The sequence below is a fragment of the Carassius auratus genome, chromosome 9 (assembly GCF_003368295.1).
Source record: "Carassius auratus strain Wakin chromosome 9, ASM336829v1, whole genome shotgun sequence".
Taxonomy (NCBI): domain Eukaryota; kingdom Metazoa; phylum Chordata; class Actinopteri; order Cypriniformes; family Cyprinidae; genus Carassius; species Carassius auratus.
The window spans coordinates 22,940,562-22,962,968 of NC_039251.1; the positions used below are offsets into that span (position 1 = coordinate 22,940,562).

At 37.6% G+C, this 22,407-nt stretch overlaps 1 protein-coding gene across 1 annotated transcript in view; it reads right to left on the reverse strand.

The window, feature by feature from the left end:
- The window catches only part of LOC113108069 (immunoglobulin superfamily member 3-like), a gene marked incomplete at its 5' end in the record, with an annotated part of 54,698 nt that extends 34,959 nt beyond the window's left edge, over nucleotides 1-19,739 (reverse strand). Inside the window, 4 exons of the mRNA XM_026270890.1 lie at nucleotides 716-1,123; nucleotides 8,197-8,604; nucleotides 12,006-12,392; nucleotides 19,298-19,739. Of these exons, the coding sequence (XP_026126675.1) occupies nucleotides 716-1,123; nucleotides 8,197-8,604; nucleotides 12,006-12,392; nucleotides 19,298-19,739 (1,645 nt within the window). The remainder of the gene's footprint in view (nucleotides 1-715; nucleotides 1,124-8,196; nucleotides 8,605-12,005; nucleotides 12,393-19,297) is intronic.
- Nucleotides 19,740-22,407: the final 2,668 nt, after the last annotated feature.

The window sequence follows — 22,407 nt, forward strand, 5'->3', positions numbered from 1 at the left end:
AAGTGAGATAAATCATCAAAAAACCACAGCAGTGAATGGAGAGTCCCACCATGATAGAAAAACAAGCATTTGTGTGAGGTCAGTGAGGAGGTCTTCCTTTCAGGAGTGACTTTGTTCAGTCTGAGGATTGAAGTCCAGAGGGACTAGATTTAATGAGCTCCAATTTTTGCTCTAATGACCCTCTCTCTACCTACCAGCCCCCCAACACCACCACCAACATCATTTCCATCTTCATATTCTTCTCTTCTAATCGCTTTGGAGGATATTAACAACCTCTTCCTCGCACACTCCAGACCATTAGAAATGGCCTGCCTCAGCTGCACACGCACGCCAATCATCTCAATTACTCTTATGAGCACAGAGAGGCCAATATCTCGTGAAACACACACATGCACACGACAGAGGAATGGGAGAGAGAAAGATCTAGTGAGGGTGTAAGCTGTGAAACTAGGCCACACTACAACATGGTGTATTATTAGTGAAATCTTTATTTCTGTAGTGACAGTAAAGTTTGAGTTGTCTGAATTAAGCTAATTTTTAGAGGCTGGGGAGTTACTCCAGCACTCTGCCATGAGCAAACATTACAAATCCAACCTTTAACGGGTGTCAGTGAAAATGATTTAGGGCCATCAGAACAGTCATAGTTGGTTCTTGCCCTCAGTCAAGCAGTCAGGTAGCCTACATGCACCTTTCCGGTATCCGTTTTTAGACTCACCAGGCTGCAGTACACTGATGCCCAGTGGGTTGGAGGTGCGGTTGGCCACTGTGCTCCAGGTGCCATCATAATTCCTCCGATAAAGCAGCGCAGCACACTGGTACGTCCCGGCCTCCTTGCGTCCAGCTCGGGTGATGCTGAGGCGGAAGTTGGTGTTCGTGGGCGTACGATCCACCGTGGTACGGGTGCCCAGGCCCAGCAGCTGGTCGCCCCACTGCAGGGTGCCGTCCCGCGTGAACGTCACCAGATCTCTGAACTCTCCATCGCCATCTACTGGCAGGAAGCGCCAAGTGACCGCAGCAGGAACGTTGGGATTGTGCCGTGGCTTCACGATGCACTGCAGGTCAAACGAGTCTCCAAACGTCACGCTGGGCGTTCGAGAGGAGGCCGACACGAAGAAGAAAGATTCTGAAGCAAGAACAAAGAGAGAATATGTATAGTAGTTAAAATACTTGCAATGTCACAAAGCATTAATATAGAATTCATTTCATGTGTTGACTCATCCAATCAGAACTTACTATATTTTTTGAGGCTTTATATTATTTATTAGTTTTTGGGTGTTTTGTTTTTAACATAATTTGACAATTCGAAACTAGTTTTGCACTTAAAAAATGACCAAATTTAACAGTTAAAAAAAAGTTATACTGCCAATTTGTTTATTTTCAGGCAGAAAACTACAGAAAACTGGCAAAAATACAAAATACAGAAATGCATTAAAATACTTAATAAAAAATAAATAAATAAATACAATACAAATGAAAAGTATAAACAGTTCAGTTTGAAACAATTATGTAATAATGACTGATATAATATACTGCAGTAATAAGTAATAAAAGCAGTAATAACTAAAATAATAATAATCATTATCATCATCAGCAGCAGCATACAGTTCATTTATTAAGATTTATCTAACCATTTTTACTGAATTGACCAGGATTTAAAAAAAAAAATCAAATAATAAAGATGAATGAATGAGTGAATGATATAAAATAGCATTTCTGAGCATAGTGTGCAACCCTAACTCCAACATCTTCTATATTTGCTTGCCTTAAAAACCAAGTTGTGTTTAACTGATAGCATTGCCCCCTCGGCTAAAGCCTGTCACACAAGTAAACATGATGAAGGAACTGCGGATGACTTAATTGTGAATTCACAGCTGATACTGAGGAATATGTGAAGCTGCTAATGGGCATATAGACAACAAGCCTATTCCCTGGCGAGCTGCTACCAGCACCCTTCAGCAACAATTTACATCGGCATTGCTCATACTATACAAGATCATAGGAAAAATAAACTCATTACAAAGGAAAGCCCCGGCTGTTTTGTCTTTGTGTTTGAAAAAGAAGAACATTTCTGCAAGAGATTTCTGGAACTCAAATAATTTTCCCAGTGGAAGGGGTAAAGCGTCATTTGGCTACTTCTGAGTGTTTGTGCTTGATACAGATGACAGCAGCTGGAGGCCATAAGGAGCTGGAGAACGAGATCCATTTCCAGCCGACCTGCCAGTGCCCTAATGATGCCACGCAGCTGGGCTGTAACAGAGGGCAGGTTAATGCAACACCCGTCGGGCACACGCTTTGCCAAGATCTCAGTAGTACCACAGGGCCTGGCAGAGTTGAGAAAGTGAATTTCATTTGGAGAGCCTCTGTGTCCTTCAATTATGCAAACTATCTATTAAAGGAACGGGGCAGTTAAGTTAGATGTCTACATTATCAGACTACTCTGTCTGCATGCTAATGAGCCTCAAAGACTTCCCTGGAGAAATCCCAGAGTTCAGCTGTTCATTAAGCGGAGAAAGGCTAGCAGGAGTTTGTTCTGTTTGGGAGGAAAGCGCGAGTTAATCTACTCTTTGTTATTTTGATAAAATTTGGACAAGGTGACCTGTAGCATGCCAACTCAATCCTGTGGGCAGCAACGTCGGAGAGCAGCCAAAAGCAGATTACACACACATCCCGTGTTCATGAGCACATGCAAACTAATCCTGCAAGCAAAAAACACAGGAAATCCACTGCTGGATCCTTTTTTCTTTTTTCTTTTTTTTTACATTTAATGAAATCACTTTTGCTCAGATATTGAAAAAAATGTATAATTGGTGGATCTATAGCAGTGCTTCCTGCAAAGCTATTCAGCTGCTAAATCACAGCTCTACAAAAACAAATATCTTATTTTCCTTGAGTTGTGAGCTTGAAGTCAGAATTGATTGTGATCACTTAAAAAGACTGTGCATCACAATATAATGCTTAGAAAACACATCTTTCTTGTGTTGTCTTGTAGCTGCGATAAAAAGCAACATTAGGCTCAGTTTTAGTGTGATTCAATTCAGGAGACTCAAGAGTTAACATATGAATCCGTCTGAGGAATCCTTGACCTAATGAAGACATGAATAAATCATAAATAACTCACTGACACTGTCACGAGAGATGGGTGAGAACACTTATTTTCTTTCTGATCTGATACCAAATATCATTCAGTCCTAACACTGATAAAAAAAATAGGCAATAATTATGGATATTTTGCTATTTCAAACAATACAAAAACGTATTAGATTATAATAAAAATCACATTTAGCTTGGCTGCTATTTAATGGACTGAAGAAAGGAGAAAGGAGAAATAGTTCTCATTCAAAACAAACATTTGCAAACATATCACTGTTTGCACTTTAAAGCTTATGACACGCAACACTAACACCATTTTAAACACATTATAAAATTTAAAAGGGAAGTCTAAATGACATGCATTCATTCTCATTATATTTCTAAACCGGTATCACTTCTTTGACTTTCTTCTGAAGAACATAAAAGATATTTCTTTTTTTTTTTTTTTTTTGCCATACAATTGAAGTCTGATGTAACGGTTTCAAAATATCTTCTTTAATGTTCCTTAGAAGAATTTGCAACAATATGAAGATGACAGCTATTCCTTTAAAACATAAATATTTCTTACTAAAATAGTACAAACATAATGAAAGGTTAAATGGATGATCAGTCATATAAAGAAGAAAAAGAAAGAAAAAATTGACAAGAGCTGGAAAACAGGACAAGCCTAAGCATGTGTCCATAGATCTCCAAAGAATGATAGGATGCTTACAAGGAGAGATATGACAGAAATAAAGAGAAGGCAGTAGACACATGACCAGTAATGTCTTTCTATCTATCCTGTGTTTGACTGCAGACAGCAGGGAGCCATGATCAATGCCATCTTCTCCTGAGAGCAGGACTGTAGGACACACGCTGAGTGTGATTCTATACGGACACACCATCACCGGGGCTTTCACATACACAATCTTTCTCACATTGTTTCTGTGTGTGACCCACTGTATGGTTTTCAATATGTAATCAATGATCAGAGGAACTCTGGTGGTATCTGAGAAAGTGAGTGGAGGAGCAGTGCGAGCTGTCGTCTGAGACGAGCGAGTCCAGGCAGAACCAGACAGCCACAGCTGTAGTGTGTTAGATTATTCCAGACACACGGACATGCTCAGAAAAACATGTGGCGTACACCCACCCTCTCGCACAGTGGGACGGGGAGAGCTTCAGTTGGCCTCTGGATGCCTTTTCATGTCAAGATTCAGCCCTATACAACTGCCTGTTACTCTGGTCACTGAGGTTTCTTCTCTTTGCTGTTACAACTGGTTTTCCAATATACATATCTTATCTACATTTGTAATGTTCTTCTTCACACAACTATTGCTATTTATGCTAAATTTGATGGTTCATATTAAGGTAGTAAAACTGAATGAGATGAATGCAAATGATGGAATGCAAATCCATGTCTTTATGCTCACTAAAGCTCCATTTATTAGATAAAAATACAGCAAACTTGCTATTTTAATATACTTAAAAATGTAATTTGTTCCTGTGGCAAAGCTTAATTTGCATCATCATGTCACATGATCCTTCAGAAATCATTCTAATATGATGATTATATGATGATCCGTTGCTCTAGAAACATTATTATTATTCATGTTGAAAAAAGTAGTCTTGCATTGTGAGAATGTGTGGATTTTTTAAAGAATTTTTTTTGATGAACAGAAGAGCATTTACTTAATATATAAATCTGTAACACTTTACTTAAAGCCTTATAAAAGGTATTCATAACGTACAGTGTAATGTATTATATCTTTATATAAATAACTGTAACAAGTTAAAATGCATTATAATATTGTATTTTAACTTGTTACAATTATTTGTAAAATCATACAGTACAATGTATTATAAGGTGAATTACAATGCATAATTAATGCATTAAAGCTACTTTTATAATGCATTACACATAAAGGCTTTAATTAAAGTGTTACCTAGAAATCTTTCGTAACATTATATATAATTACTGTTTCGATTAATTTAATGCATCCTTGCTGAATAAAAGCATTCATTTCTTGGGGGAAAACAAATAAAAAAATGTATCAAACTTAAGTTGGGTCACATTAGATATTAGACTTTTATGAAGACTGTAATGGTCTTAATACGATGTCATACTGTCATATTCAATATGCTCCACTTTACAGCAATGTTGCAATGCTGCATATTTAAAGTGTGCATTCTGTGAATTCAGCTTACAGGTCACACCGTGACGCATCAATCTTCTATAAGAAAGATGCTACGAAATTGCACTAAACGGGAACTTTGGAAAGCAATTCAATTTGTATAAGCCTACGTTCCCTGTCTCCCAAATTCATATGCGTATAAACGGTAGTCAATGTAATGAGTGTTGTCCAGACTAAACCTTCGAAAACAGTAAAGGATATGCATTTATATGTTATGAACAATAATCAATACGAGTAGTCCAAAATCCTTAACACAGCTAAACAGGTTTCCAAAGATGAATTATTCCCCTCCCATCTAGCTTTCTCTATGTCTGATCATTTTTTTTTATTTAAACCTCCAAAAGTCTGTATTACAGAAAAAGTTATACACAAATTTCTTACCCAAACATCTCATATAGCATTCTCACTAACAGATGCATCAATAAACCTACAATGTATATTTATCTGCAATCCAATTAACATGCTGGGAACTCTAACTGCTTTCTTAGAAATCCAAAAAAGTATATTGTGGCAGAATGTGTGTCTAGCCTCACCTCTGGGTGTCAAGTGTAACCCAGCCAAACGATTCCACCGCTACAGGGTGGCCTGCAGTCAGTCAGCACCCACACCACTGCCAGACACTAATGAGCAGAATAACACCACAAACTGGGCCCTGCTTCACACCCAGCCCTGGCCCTTCATCCGTACAGTCACCCAGAGTCAACGCTGGAAAACACACCACCAACACACCTGACACAGGGCAAGAGCAAAGGACACAAACAGTGTCTATGCCCACACGGAGTGACTATCACATCATCACGTGCACATATACTCGAGCAAAGTGACTCCTGCAACACACCTGGAGAAGTCTGGACTTACAGTAAAAGACAAAACAGCAGACATCAAGAGCATCATGCTGCCACTCTTTGAGCTTCAAATCAAAAGCACAGCTGATGAAATGCTTCAACAAAGCTGATCCTGACAACAGAGGAAGTACAATGTCATCGCAGAGGAAGAGCATGGATATAAATAATTAAGAGGAATAGATAAAAAAGCCCCGATTTTGTCATCTCATCAAAGATTCAATATGCAGGATGCATGAAGACTTGATACTGTATAAGATTCCCATCCTTAAAGCTGCATTTAGGATTCCCACATCTGTGACAAATTACTTTCCCAATCCATTGTGATTTCAATATAAAGATTTAAAAAAAGAAAAGAAAATCAGTTTCTCTATTTTAATGTAATACTTTATTAATTTCATTAGTTTTCCTTAATATGTTTTTTTCTTCAAAATTCATGAATATAAACCATTTTTAAATTAAAATTGGTCATAAAATCTTTTTTTCTGCCCCAAACAGGCAGTTCACCAAAAACATGCCTCTTTATAAAACATAAATCCCAATACATGGCTGTGCAAACAAGAGCATATGTTTGAGAACAATTCTTCAGAAAGAAAATCTACGAATGACTGACTCGGAATTGTCTCATCAAACTAAGTTGGAAGAGTAGAAAGCATTTTAAGTATCAAAAAAAGTTACACACTTCACCAAGAAAACCACAGACATATTGTATGTTATCAAGAACTGATCCAGTATCTTGTCTAAAAGCCACTCATCGTCACGCAACACATGCTAAGTCACACAATGTATTTATTCAGAGCATCTGCCAGCTTGCTTTCCACTCATGTTTTTCCTTTCTGCAATGTGTGTGTTCTCATTACATACACAGTTAAAGAGCAGACTGGAAGTCACGGCTATTGATTGTGATGGAATGCTGACGGCGGTAGAGTTGTACAGGATGCAATGTAAGGCACTCACGAGCATGAGTGGGTTATATCGACTTCATATGGACGGGATCTAGCTTTACAGTGCACATGCCACTTCAATACTCTACTCCACTTGAGTGGGTATGTATTCCTCAAGTGTGAGTTTGTATATACGCCTGTGTGTTATGAAGCAGTAAATTTATGATGTCATAAATATGATGTGATGTTGACAGTAAAAATGGACTGCATGAGTACAAAAACACTATATATGCAAATACAGTGTCAGAAATTTACTTTTTATGAAGGGGAAATATTTGTCCCCTGGCTCTGAACTTTAAGAGCATTTTTTACTTTTATAAGGGATATTTTATAACACACACACACACACACACACACACACACATACATATATATATATATATATATATATATATATATATAATACTGTTCAAGGCTTGTGGTCAGTACAATTTTTTTAAGTTTTGTTTAACAAGGCTGCAATTACAGTAAAATAAATAAAAAATAGCATAATTTTGAAATACCAGTATTTGGTACAATTGTAAACAACTGCTTTTTATTTGAATATATTCCAACATCTAATTTATTCCTGTGATGGCAAAGCTGAATTTCATCAGTCATTAGTCCAGTCTTTAGTGTCATATAATTTTTTAGAAATCATTTTTAATGGTGCTCAAGCTAAATTTAGTATTATTGTTGTTGTTGTTATTATTATTATCATCATCATCAATATAGAAAACATTCATGTTGTTTAATGTTTTTGTGTCTGCTTAATCAATAGTGATACATTTGTTTTCAGGATTTTTAATGATTAGAAAGTTCATAGAATAGCATTTACTTGAAACAGAAATCTTCCGTAACATTGTAAATGTCTTTAATGTCTTTTTAATTTCATACAAATATGCTGAAAAAGTAAGTAAATCTTACTGACCACAAACTTTAAACCTATGTTAATATATAATAAAAAATATATAAATAAAAATACTTATTAAATATTATTCACATCAAATTCTAAATAGCTATAAATAATTATTTAAGAATCTGGCCAAGAATATAAAATAAACAAGTTTATGGCATAAATAAATACAAAGTTATATTTGTATTATAACTATTTTAATTTAATCGCGAAACCGTGGTATTCTGGGTCTCAAATAAGATTTGTGGTCTTACCAACTGATTTGACAGTGACGGTCTTGGTGGCGGATTCATCTCCAATCTGCTGCCAAATCCAGTCAGGTGCAGTCCCGCTCTGAGACCACTCGGTGGCGCTGCATCTGTACTGGCCCTCATCTGTGGGAAAGGCATTGTACAGGAACAGAGTAAACGTGTCGGGTCGAACCCGCTCCACCCGGATCTCTCCAAAGCTGCTGCGCTCCCTAAAGGTGGGCCCAGGAGTGACCATGCCCTCACGATCCACCGAAGCCACGTTCACAGCGGGACCCGCCCCCTCCTTATCAGTCCACTGCCACGTCACAGACAGGGGACCCACAGTGCTGCTAACAACGCAGGTCAACTGGACGGTCTCCCCCTCCATTATATCTGAAGTATTACTGGATAATGACACAGTGATATTACTTCCTATAAGAGACAGACAAACGACAAAAGAAATGAGACATCAGTCTTTGGAAACATGACACTAGTGCTAGTTTATCATATTAATTAGAGTACATTTACATTATGTATGAGTAAATTAGTCATGACAAGCTGTACAAGAAACAACTCTACAAATTCAGTCCTCTAAAAGGCAAGTACACAAGAACTCTATTTTCCCTGTATGCATTAGGTGAATAGGAACAACCCCATCCGCTTAATAGAAAACAGCTTATAATTAACAGATAAAATTAACAATGCAATTGTATCTTTAGCTGGCTGGCCAAGCTAATGAACATTCTGGAGCAATATATTGAGGCACTGCCTTTACCAATAGGGCAACAGGCTCTTTTTTAACTTAAAGGTCAGACTTATATACCAACAGTAACCATTATTAGCATTTCAATCTCTCCTGTTCATTTCTCTATGAATGGTCTGTTTTCTTCTACTATACTGTCTCTGGTTGTGAGTCAGTTGAAAAACCACTGGAGAGATGGATGTTATAAAGGCCTGAGGCAATAATAGGCTCCTTAAGTATTGTATTTATTTAACATAGAACATTTTTGTAATATTCTAAATTCCTTGCCCGCTAAAGTATTCATGTCTTTAAAAAAAATCTAGAAAAAGAAAAACAATAATAAAATAATAAAATAATAAAGAAAGAAAGAAAGAATCTTAGACCTTTTGAATGGTATTATATCAACAACTGTCATTTATTAAGTATAAAATAATATGATATTTAATGCAAAACATGCATAAATCGACTGACGATACAATAAGAAGTCATTTGCAATGGTTTATGGGAGTAGGGGTTCTATAGGTCTATGGGAAAGAACTATTTTGAAGTTGAACACCGAATCATTTGACAACATTTGAGCTCATGGTAGGTCTGTGATTTGCACAATATCACTAAAATAAATACATGAATGGCATCTTCTGTATGTTTCTGTTGCACTCTACAGCAGACTAGGCCATAGACCGGCAGGACCTCTGGAATAGTTTTCTCATCAAGAGGTCTAGAGCCTGAGAGATCATAAGCACGAGTGTAGATCAAAGACTTCTCAGACATCGCAAGAGTTCTCGACAGGGATTTCACACCACCACGTCCCTATAAAAGCAGCATGTGATAAAACAAAAAATGGGACTTTAATGAGACAAAGTTTGCACACTTCCCATGGGTCACCAAAGGCTCTCTTAAGAAAGAGGCTCTAGCAGAACTTCTTGAGAAGAAAACCACCATGACCAACCAGGCAATGAACACAAGAGGCTTTGATTTCATACATAACAAAAGCGAAACATCTGGGGACGAAACCTCTTCAATTTCTAATGTGCTCCTATTCTCTGAGGAGATGGAATAAGAAGTTCATACAATCATCAGTTGTGGTATGGCTGTACCTTCACTCAGTCCAGTCTCTCAGTGTCTCTACATGCAGATGCTTCAGTCGTATATATTGCCTGAAAGATCTACTGTACCTAGTCAGTGAGACCATGAGCTGAATAGAAAGAGAGAGAGAGAGCATGTGGGTGAAGAAGGAGCTGAACTCTGTGCTGTCTCGAATCCATATTGCAACTATCAATCTACTGCTATAATAACCCTGCAAATATTGCACAGGGTCTCCTGCGGGGGCAAAGACAAAAAAGACCAAAGCATGGTCTAATATAGTGCCTCATTCACAAACCTTTCCAAAAAACCCTTTCTCTTTTTCTAGCCAACTTTAAAGGACATTTCACCCAAACATACTAACTTTCACGTTGTTCCAAAGATGTATGACTTTTTTTCCTTTGTCCAACACAAAAGAAAATATTTTGCAGAATGATTGACGAATACTTTATCCAGTAGAATGAAAGTCAAGGGGTCCGACACACTCACATCAGACCTCACTGAATTTCATTTTATGGACAATCATGGGGCATCTTCTGAATATTCTAAATATGTGTTACAAAGAAAGTCATACAGGTTTGGAATAAGGTAAATAAATGAGTGGGTTCGACCCGACACATTCACATTTTGGGGTGAACTATCGCTTTAAGAAAGAAACTGGCACAAGAATGAGTGGTGGAACTGCAGCTAACTGATATATATTAAAGCGCCCATTTAATTTTCATTTGAAAGTTCCTCATTTTTATATTTTTGGGGTCCGCTAGAAAACATTTACATTTACATTTTCACTCTCTGCCTGAAGCATCTGTTGTAGTTCCATTGTCTTTAAAGCCTGACTTTTTGAAAACCCCAGTCTGCTCTGATTGGTCACCTGGTCTGTTTTGATTGGTCAGCCATTTGTAACGTGTCAGAAATGCAACGCCCCCTACGAAAATCGGATTTGAGCTCCAAAGGCTTCAAGTCCAGCAGTAAACAGGATTACATCTAAGGTAACTATGACTTCGAGTTTCAACGTTTTTTACCCATGTTTTTTTTTTTTGAGTGTTGGCAAAAGCAGCCAGTAGGAGGGCATTATGGAAATATGTAATATGCTGATGTAGCTAAACCATGTAAATAACTTCAAAAACATGGCGTGTTGATGTAATGAATACTTGCCGGATATCCTTCAAGACCCTATGAAAGCTGATTCTCCTGAGGAGAAAGAAAGAAAGATCTCCTTCAATTTATAGAGCGAGAAAGGACTGTTGTTGGAAGAGGCTGGATTTGGGTGGCCACAGTCTGAGCAGAACAGATGTATTCTCACTAACCTCTGATTAACCTCCTCTCCCCTATCTAGCTTTCATCAACTCCTTGAGCTCAATTGTGGTTTCTCAGCCTGGGCACAATCACATCCACCTTGGGGATCTACCAAGGCTACGCTGAAGGCGATGGCCTTCACACTTTCATTTCATGCCTGTTAGACTTGGCTTTTCAAGTAACTCTCACTTGAAATGCAATGCTATTTCAAAGGCTTCTCAGGCCTCCACAAAACCAAATTGTGAAAAAATGCAGTGCATTAAATGAATTAGACAGGACACAGTACTGTATTGCCCACTCACAAGTAGAAAACAGAAAACAGCTGAACTGTTTTCACACTACTGTTACTTCTAACAGTGTGAAAGAGAGAGATAGAGAGAGAGAGAGAGAGAGAGAGAATGCACCTGGCACAACAACTGAAAAGCATCTGAGAAAATAAGAGGCTATACTGAGTGTATGCTCTATGCTTTAGAAACCTTCAGCAGAAATAAGAACTTTAATAAATGCTTGCCTCTACAATATTACTAAATCAATTCCTGAACTCTACTTTTTTAAACCAATCATCAGAATAATTCACTTACGGTAATAAACGTCTGAATTGAGGCCCAAAGTTTCATGTTTTCATTTAATAAGAGTGCTGTTGAGAGGTATCAGCTGACTACTCTAGGGGCCAGTCAGAAACAGAGGGCCGATAAAGAACCATGATACTCACTGAGAGGGGTTACAGTGATCTGAACATTACGGGACCGCTTGCTGCGGTCGATGAAATCTCCAGTGGGGGTCTTCTCCCGTTCTGTCACTCTGCAGATGTATTTCCCAGAGTCCTCTGGCAGTAGACGCTGCAACTTGAGCAGGTGGACAGAAGGGCTCTCTTTGCGCACGGTCAGGAGGCCGGTGGCTTCTCGTTCCATGTAGTTGGGTCCCAGTACAGGCACGGCACTGGGCCCAATCACGGCTACAGGGGAGCTGCTGAAGACCCACGACACCGAGAAGAAGCGCTCTGGAACATTCTGAGCGTCAATGGTGCAGCGGAGCTCCAGCGGCTCACCAGCCGTGTAGGCCCGGCGCTCGGTGGTCACCTGGATACTAAAGTCCCGATCTGCAAGTGAAAAAGAAAGAGAGAAAAGATGATTTATTCAATACAAAGTGGTCCATATTGGACTAAATCCAAACCGAAAAACACTCGCATCAAAAGAAAACAAATCCTCATTTATAGAACTAATTTCCATATGATAAGCAGATTGTGCGCCTCATCAGAAAAGCACTTTCTTCACTTCATTTGGCTTCTTCAGAGGTGATTGCCCCTGGGCTCTAATTACTACAACAAACTTCCTGAGAAACGCTCTGACTGCGTAAGTACATGGCACTGACACAGAGAAAGGCAAATGTACAGGGAGGGATGATGATGACGATGTGTGTTTTTACATGCAGCCATTATTTGTGTGTCACGCTGTGCGCTACTCTCCAAAATAACAGCACAGTAAACGGGCCTGTGCTAAAGAGGAATTCACAGATCACAGGGAAACAAAGGCCAGTGGCTGTTTTTCCTTTCCTCCTGTGATACTCAAGCAGCGTGATGCTCCATTAGGACATTACTGCCCGCCTGACCGGAGCCGGTCTGTGTATTAGGACTAAATCTGCACGCTTCAGACAGATTAATTAGCAGTGGAGATGAAGGGCTGCTCGTGGAAATGAATGGGAAAAAAAACAGAGAGAAAAGCGAAAGGATACATTAGGTGAATACATATTCCTCTATATTCTACATCAGACTGAGAGGTCATCAAAATTTGAAATCTGTCTGCGTTTGCTGGATGATTGCTGTCTGAATGATTTTTCTGTGCTTCATAATTAGCATCAAAGGCTAATCAACACATTACATATCAATAAAAATCTTGACATCCTTTACCAGTCCTAGTACATTTGGGATTAAAATGACGGCAAAAGAATGGGCATAAATTAGTGTTGGGTGATTTACTGAATATTAACATTCAATTGTTAATAGCAAAATTTGCAAGGATTTTAATGTAAGTTTCCATTAATCATCCATTATTCATGACTCAAAAATACACAACCATTCAAAAGTTTTGGGCCAGTAAAATTATCAAAAGTAACAGTGAACACATTGACAATAATAAGAAATGTGTCTTGTGCAGCAAATTAGCATATTAAAATGATTTCTGAAGCATCGTGTGACACTGAAGACTGGAGTAATGATGTTGAAAATGCAGCCTTGCCATCACAGGCATAAGTCACAAGCACAAAGTCACTATGTTCACTGAACCCTAGACCTCAGGGGCTGATATCTTATTAGAATCTAATCATGAAGATGTTCTCCTTCCTTTTACAGCTTTGTTATATAGTCAAGTACAGTACAATACTACGACTGTGGACAAATCTGGCATTCATAAGAAGAGGGATACTTTCAAAGTCACATGAATAAAAGTTTTAGAATGGGAAGGAAATGTCAGGCTTGAGGTACACAGCATGAATGATGCCATTAGATTTGAATTTAGTATGCACAATAGATTTGTATGACAGCTAACCAGAGAGAGAAAGAGAGAAAGAGACAATTGTGTTGAGTGGGAGCGGTAATAACTGTGGTTGGAAGGGGGCTGTGTGAACAAGCTGCTGTGTGGGATTCACTGCCAAAAGCTTTGTCACGAAATGAGTCCATCGAACTGCTGTAGTATGTGCTTCAATGAGCCATTTGATGTCCTATTAATGCTTACCGCACAACTTCTGTTTTTCCCCACAGTTCACCAGAGCAATAAACACATTAACAGACAGATGAGAGAAAACACACAAACGTTTACACGTGTTATGAGCATGACATATGGTGTGCATTGAGCTAATGTCAACATAAATATGCAAAACAGAACAATCGCACATGACTGAGTGCGTAATCGCGCACCTCTCTTCAGCAGCTTTGAGCTCCCCTGCTGGAAAATCCGGTTGAACGTGGTTTTTTTGGAACATGGTTACTAGTTTCTAGTTAGACCAAGTTGGTAATTGGATGGTTGAGCAGCCATTATTTTCTACAAACCAGCTTGAGCACCATAAATTGTTATGAGCAGTTAGTGGTTTGTTGTTGGTGCAAGATGGTGTTCAAGATAATGACATAGCTGTTCCAAAACTGCTACTCCTAGCTTAAACCAGACTTTCTAGCCAATTCAGTCAACAACAAATGAAAATACATAAACTGGCTGCAATCCTTCAAAACAGCCACCCAATCACTCCTGCACAGACTTGTGCACTTTCAATTGAGCCTAACAGGCCACTGGCTAGTTACACAGAGAACATTGTGAGCGTGTTGTCTAGCTGGAAGGGCACTTGGACACAGCCAGCTAGAAAAGGGGATTACAGACAAATCGGTCTTCTCTCGTCTCAGTGTTGCTCTTGAAATGCTCTCTGGAATTTCTAATGTGAATCTCAGTCAGGTGAAGCCTGGCTTGCATACTGAAGGACCAGGCCGTAATGACTTCACCTTGACTGCCTTTAAAATCCATTAAACTTTTATGTTACAACTACCTTCTAATAAAGTTTCAAGTTTTTTTAATAAACCCTTCCTGTGTGCAATTGCTGGCATCTTTTAAAGAAAAGGAGAGAAAAAAAAGGTCCATGACCTAAAGACAGAACTATAACTAAAACTGAATCTCTTTACATCCACTGCTTAAAATAAGATTTAAATACATTTTTGCTCACTTGGCCTTTATAGCCTTGCAATTTTAGAATTATTATTACTATTATGATTTTTGTCCACTTGGTCTTGATAGCATTGTAATTTTAGAATAGTTTAAATACTATTATTATATTCATTAATATTGCAAATGTTGCATTCATTTGGATATTTTTCAGTTTTATGTTTTATTTCAGTTTTTTCTATTTCTTTTATTTTTATTTACTGCAGGTTTAATGTATTTTTTTTTATTTGCAGCTTTATTTCAATTTAAAAAATATTTTAATAGTTTTAGTTGACAATAACAATACTGCTTGATAGTAAAGGGCTGTAACAAACTGAAAGTCAGGTCTTTATGAAAAGTAGTTTGTTAGAAAACTGGAATACTTGACTGGAAGATGCTTACAATAAAACAGATGACTATCTCTAAAGGCTTTCAAAGGCCATTTACTGTAAATAGCCCCACATACTGAGACTTTCAAAACAGCACTTACCGATAAACATTATAAATGAGTTTGTTGTAAGCAACTAAATCACTGAAATGATTCAACCCCACTCTAAGCTCCTTTTAACATCTACTAGTGAACTTTTTCCTGATGTCCACTTAAAATCAAGTATTCTTGCACCAAAACAGAGGCTATTTAGTGATACATGAACTTTTTTCGATCTCTCTGAAGCTGCAGGAGTTTTACTACTGTACATTTTAAATGCTATGATCAGTTAGACTACTAATGTACTGTAGTTCACACTTCTAAAGTGGGGTCACAATTAACATTTCTCGTGTGAGCATAATCCAATTATTTTAATGAATTTTAATTTGATTTTATTTTACATACATTTTTATTTTATTTTATTTTCATTTTAATGAACTTTGCACAGTTTGTATCTATTAAAATGATTGCATTTCACTCAAAAAAGTCCACAAAGCAATTTGTTCAATTTATTAAATTTGATGACACAAATATACTGTTGACCAACAGAAATCAGAGTTAAAAGTGACTTCAATTTGAGTGGCGCTTCATATATTTCTACACCATTTACAATGGAGTTTTGCCAAAACTGCACTAATGTGACTGCATCTTTAATAATTAGGAGGTGCCAACTTTGTCCTATGCTGAATAAGCAGTAAGTAAATATTAAAGAACATATTTCTGTGTCCATACAATATCAGTCAGTGAACACCAATACAGTTTGTTAACCAACATTCTTTTAAATAATTTATTTTATGCTACACAGAAAAAAGTATGTTTCAGTTTAATTTTTGTCTGATTCACAAGCATTAAAAGTAACTGAATCACTGAACCATTTCTCTTTTAAATGTCTACACTTTTGTGTCAGTTTTTCTACTAGCAGTCAAGTTTTTTCTCTACTAACAGTCAAAGTGGCTATTTCGTGTCACAAGACTATGTATCAAGAGTCACTGGTCATTGAGTTGAAGGGAAGTGGATGAGTCTTCAATCTTTCTCTATGAGGAGCTTGTCTGGTCTGCATTCATCTCACCCTGATCCTACTGTACACCATTGAAGATCACAAATCATAAAGACTATTAGGCTCTGTCCCTATCTGCAACCTGACTCTTTGGAGGTGCCCTTGGGAGACAGCCATCCAACATCCACAACCTAAAATCACAACCTGTCCTCTTCTCATCCAATCTGCCCACCCCAGAGACTCTTGACCAATAACAGGGCTGAATTAACATGCCACTCGCAGCTCCTGTCCTGCAGCGCATTTGATGAGGAGGTGCGCTGTCACCTCCCATTCCCATCAAACCGCTGGGCCGATGTGCTTTGAGATTGAGTTACAGCCCTGTGTGTTCAGTCAGTCAGAGAGATACAGCACTCACGTCTGCTGTACATGCTGTCTTATGCTCAGGACGGAGTGACGGCTCCGTAATAAATTGGAAAGTAATGGACTAAAGCCGGAGATGAGGGAGGCATTTTTCTGCCCCAGCCTCTGTCCCGTGAAATATGGCTATTCTGGAGAACGGGAGAGAGGTAAAGTTCAGATCTATGGCATTGTGTTGAAATGTTCACCCAACACAACTGCAGCGTGTGACAGAGTAAAATTTAAGTAAAAATCTATTTTTTTATGTTAGCTCTTAAATCAAATGTGGGGTTATTAGACATCAGATCTGACAGTAACATCAAACATCCTTGGTTCTCAGTGCAAAAAGTCTGGCACAATTAACTTAGACAACAACATAAAGAATAATTTAACCAGAAATGAAAGTTCTGTCATCATTTACTCATCTTCATGTGGTTAGCAGTCATCTACTGAGGAATATAAAAGAAGCTAATTTTGAAGAAAGCTTCAACTAACTGTCCATTTAATCAAACTCAACAAAGTCATCAGTTACACACAGACAACATAACATTTGTAGACACAAACCCGTTATGATGTTTGTTCATGTGATACACAAGAACCAATAAGAATGTTAGTTGACAACTGGGGGTTGTGTCACATTTACCACATTTGATAGAAGTCTATATACACTATAATCTTTGATTTGAGAGTGAATTGAGGCTTAAATTTCGATCTGTTCATCATACAAAAGTGTCACTCCAGTCGCCTTGAGACACTTTTACGCCATCTCCAACAAACACCAGACATTTATTTCTGATGGAAAGTTATACAGGAGCTTTTTAAACTTTTGTGGCTGGACCCTATTTGACCTCCTGACAGGATATATCGTATGATCATGAACACAAACTAAAGAAGTACCAATATTTTTTTTGCCCTACAATGTAAATCATTAAACACAAATTATGTAAAATAGGTAGTTATGAATAATTGCGGCCAAAAGAATTAAGTTGATTAGCCCTAGAAAAACTACTTAGGTTTTCTTTCAAACAGCGGTCATTTATTTTGTGCGGATGTATATTTATACATTCATTATTCACTCATTTTGGGCAACAGCTGCTTCATGATAAATTTTAAACTTACATCTGCCACCAGGGGTTGAAATGTAAAAATGAATTGTTTAGATTCAATCAAGTGGAATGGATTCATTTCTCTGGTTCATTTTGGATTTTGAAAGTTCTGGACTGCATTAAATTTGATTGAAATATTCTTCAAAATGAACATCCTGAGTTTGGAATGACATGAGGCTGAGTAAATGATGACAGAATTGACATTTCTTTCTCTTTAAATGTGTTGGTCATCAAGCCATGATTCCTCAACTGATTTGTTGGATAAATGAGTCAATGTGATTGGCTTGCTGCTACCTGATGCTAAGAGACCACTGAGACTTGACTATGATGCACTCCATGATAACCTTCATGACACTGATGGTATCAATGTAAGGACTGGACCTGTGAGAGCCGATGCCTGCTCTCTACTAAATTACATTGAGTTTGATGTTAAGAGGATCAGCAGCCACCGCTCAGGGACTCCGGTAATGTGCTTAATTTTAGATAGTGATCAGCTCAAATGGCATATTTAAGGATTTCGGCAGGGAAGCAGAGCCATGCATGCCCTGTTTTAAAGAGCAAGGCGACCATAAGCATAATATGGTTGAGTCATTTGTCTAATAGGGTTGAACTCCACGCAAGTACTTCTGTTGGGTAACATGTTTGAAATAATTATCATCTTATATTTAATTTCATATAAACAAAAAGAAAATTGTAAGGGATAGAAGTAGAGTTTGTTCAGTGTGTAATAAATGGATATATCACCCAAAACTGAATCTGAAACACAAAAAATATATATTTTGAAGAATGTTGAACCAAATCATTTTAGTGATTGTTAAATTTAATTATATGGATAAAAAAAGTGCCATTTCTCACAACATCATCTTTCAAGGTAGAAAGTCATACAGGTTTGAAATGACAAGGTAAGTAAATGATAACAGAATTTTCATTTTTGGGTGAACTATCTCATTAGAGTTTTGGACTATGTATAATGTTCACAATCCAGTTTACATAGTTTTTTGTCCAATGCAAATCGTTTGGGAAAATATGTCTGAGAGAATAACACTCTGAACTAACATCTGGGTGTTAACTGTTCATAAATCTATTGTTATGTTCATTTTTTTATGTTCATTTACATATGAATGAATATATGCAAGAGTATATGCAAATATTTCCAAGTTTCTTAGATTAATTTCCAAAGTCTTCAAATGTCTTCTTTTGGCTACATTTACAATGCAACTGAATGTGGCTCAAATATGTGTTTTTCCACAAGAAAACTTGCTTTTCTTAACCAACACCTCTACTCTTCATTGTGTTGAATTAAATCAATGTCAGTGAACAATCAGCCTTTATGATAAAAAATAAGCAATTAACCTCTGAAAGATGTTGCAATTAATCCCCAAAACAACTCTAACTCACCTGTGGGCTGAACTTTGATTGACGTCTTCTCCGACTCTTTCCGGGTCATGGCGTACCAGGAGCGATCTGGGTCCTGGATCCATTCCGAGGCCTCGCAGTAGAACTCTCCCTGGTCTGTGGGCTGCAGTTTGTAGATGGTGAGACGGTAGGAAGTGGCGCTGGTCTTGTCCAGACGCAGGTCTCCTGAAGACAGACGTTGACGGTACTGTCCACCCGGCCGTAGAACAAAGTCCCGTGACAGGGTAACCAGGTCACGTGGACCAGAATTGGGGTCATCATAGGGTCGCAGGTACCACCCCACAGAAACGTGACTGTGCTGGGACGTCTGGCGTGTGACCTCACAGCTGAGCTGTAACGTGTCCCCCTCCACTTTTGAGAGGGTCTGAGCAGTTGCCATCACCGTCAGAGTGTCTGGGATCACTGTGGAGGAAACCAGGGCATGAGGTTAGTTTGAGAGTAGAGCTCATGAACAACAAAACACACCCTTAAAGGCATTGAGTCCTTGTCCCATTAACATTTAAACAGGATTCTCTCCTGTAGGGCGGTTCAATCTCTACCCTTTTATTAACTTATAGCCTCAAGAAAAAACAAAGCCTCTTTTTGTCCTCAACAACCCCTTCACACTTCTTCTCCCTCTGTCAGCCTCTGGGTCCTTAGCCAATAAAATATGGCAGAATTTTTCAGAGTATGACTACAGAACAAACTGAAAGATGTACTTTGTTGGAACCGAAACCTACTCTGCAGTAGTACCTCAATGCAAATTTTTCATGCTGACAACGATGCATCAGTATTAAAATTCTGGCTGAACTGATTACTCATGTTATGACTGCAAAACGATTAATGACTAGTATTAAAAAATGTATTCTATTTTCTTTAAACAAATAAAAAATTTAATAATGAAACTAAAAAGTTTTATTATTTTATATTAATTTAGGCACCACAACATTATAATGTATGGTATGAAAAGAAAGATATTCAATATTGTATTTAACAGTGTTATTAAATTAGAGGTATTTTTAAAGACATCAGATTTAATCTAAATGTATTAATAAACAATATTATATCCATGCATCTCTATTAGGTGTTATTTTAGTATCATTTATCTAACTAATTTTTTAAGTATTTTTATTAGCTTTTGTTAAATTGTGTGTGTGTGTGTGTGTTTTCTTTCAGGCTTAGTTGTTTTACAAATGTAGGCTTTTTTACAATAAATACATCAATATAAATATATAATGATAGTAATATAAATAAAGATTTATTTTTTTATTTTGCTTTATTTTTTATTCCAGTTTTAGCTTTAGTATGTTTAGCATGTCAGCTTCAACTTATTTTATTTGGTTGCCATAATATGAATTTCTTCATTTAATTCTGTTTTATTTCAGTTAATGAAAACTACTTTTAATAGATAATTTTGCAATACAGCAATAACAACACTGATCTCTACTAGCTACACACACTCAAACTTCGTTCAACATTGTATTCCAAAATGTGTCAGACTGAAATGTAAGTGCACAATGTTATTCTCAGCATTTCCACGAGAGAAGCTACAGGTGTAACAGATATAATATTTTCATATTAACTTACAGCACATCTGGTTTAAGGCACATCTATTTAAATATAAATGAAACACTGTCTAGAGTATGAGTGTTTGCAAGAGGACATATTAAGTATGCATTTGTTTACTTGGCTTTAGTGCGTTTCTAGCCCTGGGTTTAGTCTATACAGTTCTCCTCTTTCTCTTGTGTAAAGTGCTAGGCTCACATGTAAACAATATGCTGCAGATGCACATGCACATATGTTTGCATGAAGCTGGGGAAGCATGAAAGGATAGCAGACCCATGACTGCAGATAAACCAAACATACAAACACAGATTTATTTTTTTTCATGGACAGTTTGCACTGCAAATGTTCGGCCGAACCCACGCTTACGCACTCCAGCTCAGCATCAGGGCATTCCAGCACATATCTGACACCACGCTACCATCCTTTAGCACCGAGCCACCACAACATGATATTCTGCATCCCATTAACGCTAGCTAGACGTCTCCGTGAAGTGCCAACGTTGATTAGCACCAGTCAGATCTTCAGACTGGGAACAGCGTCTCACAGGCTGCGAAAAGAACAGCTATGACATCACTGTGCAAGAAAAGATTTTTCTGACAAACCAAAATCCTGGAAAAAACCTGTGTGACATCTCGAAAAACTGCAGCCACAATATTTATCTGAATGAGGCGCTGACAGCTGACAGTGTCTCCAATGCCTCAAGTTTCCTCTTCCAGGACACTTTAAAAAAATGATTACAAATCCTAAATATAGCAGGCCTTTAGCAAAATAAAAGGCATTTCATAGTTATTTAAGCATGTGTGTGGCCATAAAAGGTAAAAGACAAAAAGATGTGCTTATGGATGGATCTTACATCACTGGCTCAGCTCCAGGCTGATCATAGGAGTGGCATGGAAATGAAATCCTGCTGGCAGTGCGTGATGAGGTGCATCTGGTGCTTTCTGCACCTTGTCACCCCTTCCATGAGTCCAGCAATGCATGTGTCCAGCACTGAAGCAGATCCAAGGTAAATGCATCCAGCCAGTGTTTGGAGTAGCATGTAATGAAATTTTCCTGAGTAAAGTGTTTTTCCAAGTGTTTGATGCATGCGCCTGGCTTATGATTGCTTGTCGACAATCAGGTTGAAGAATATCTAATGAAGATAAAATTATTAAAGGGTTAAAGTGAAATAAACTGTCCACCTGAGATTGGAACGCATTACTGTAGCTTAGCACGCTAGCACGTGGATGGTGTTAACAATGACAAAGTCATGGGTTTAATATGTAGTGAATGCATTAATAGCTTAAACACATAATTTGTAAGTCGTATTATAAAAAAGTGAGAATGCACATTTCTACAATTTCTACAACTAATTGTATGATGTTAAATCCCATAACTGATCAATGGCTTAAATTCTATATTATTTTAAATTTATTAAAATAAACTAAATTAACCCTTTTAAAAGTGAATATATGGATCATAATATGACAGTATAAGTGTTTTATTTTACTGTATGTAATTTGCTGGTGTGTCGTTAATTGGGGTAATAATATTGGCAATTCTATGTA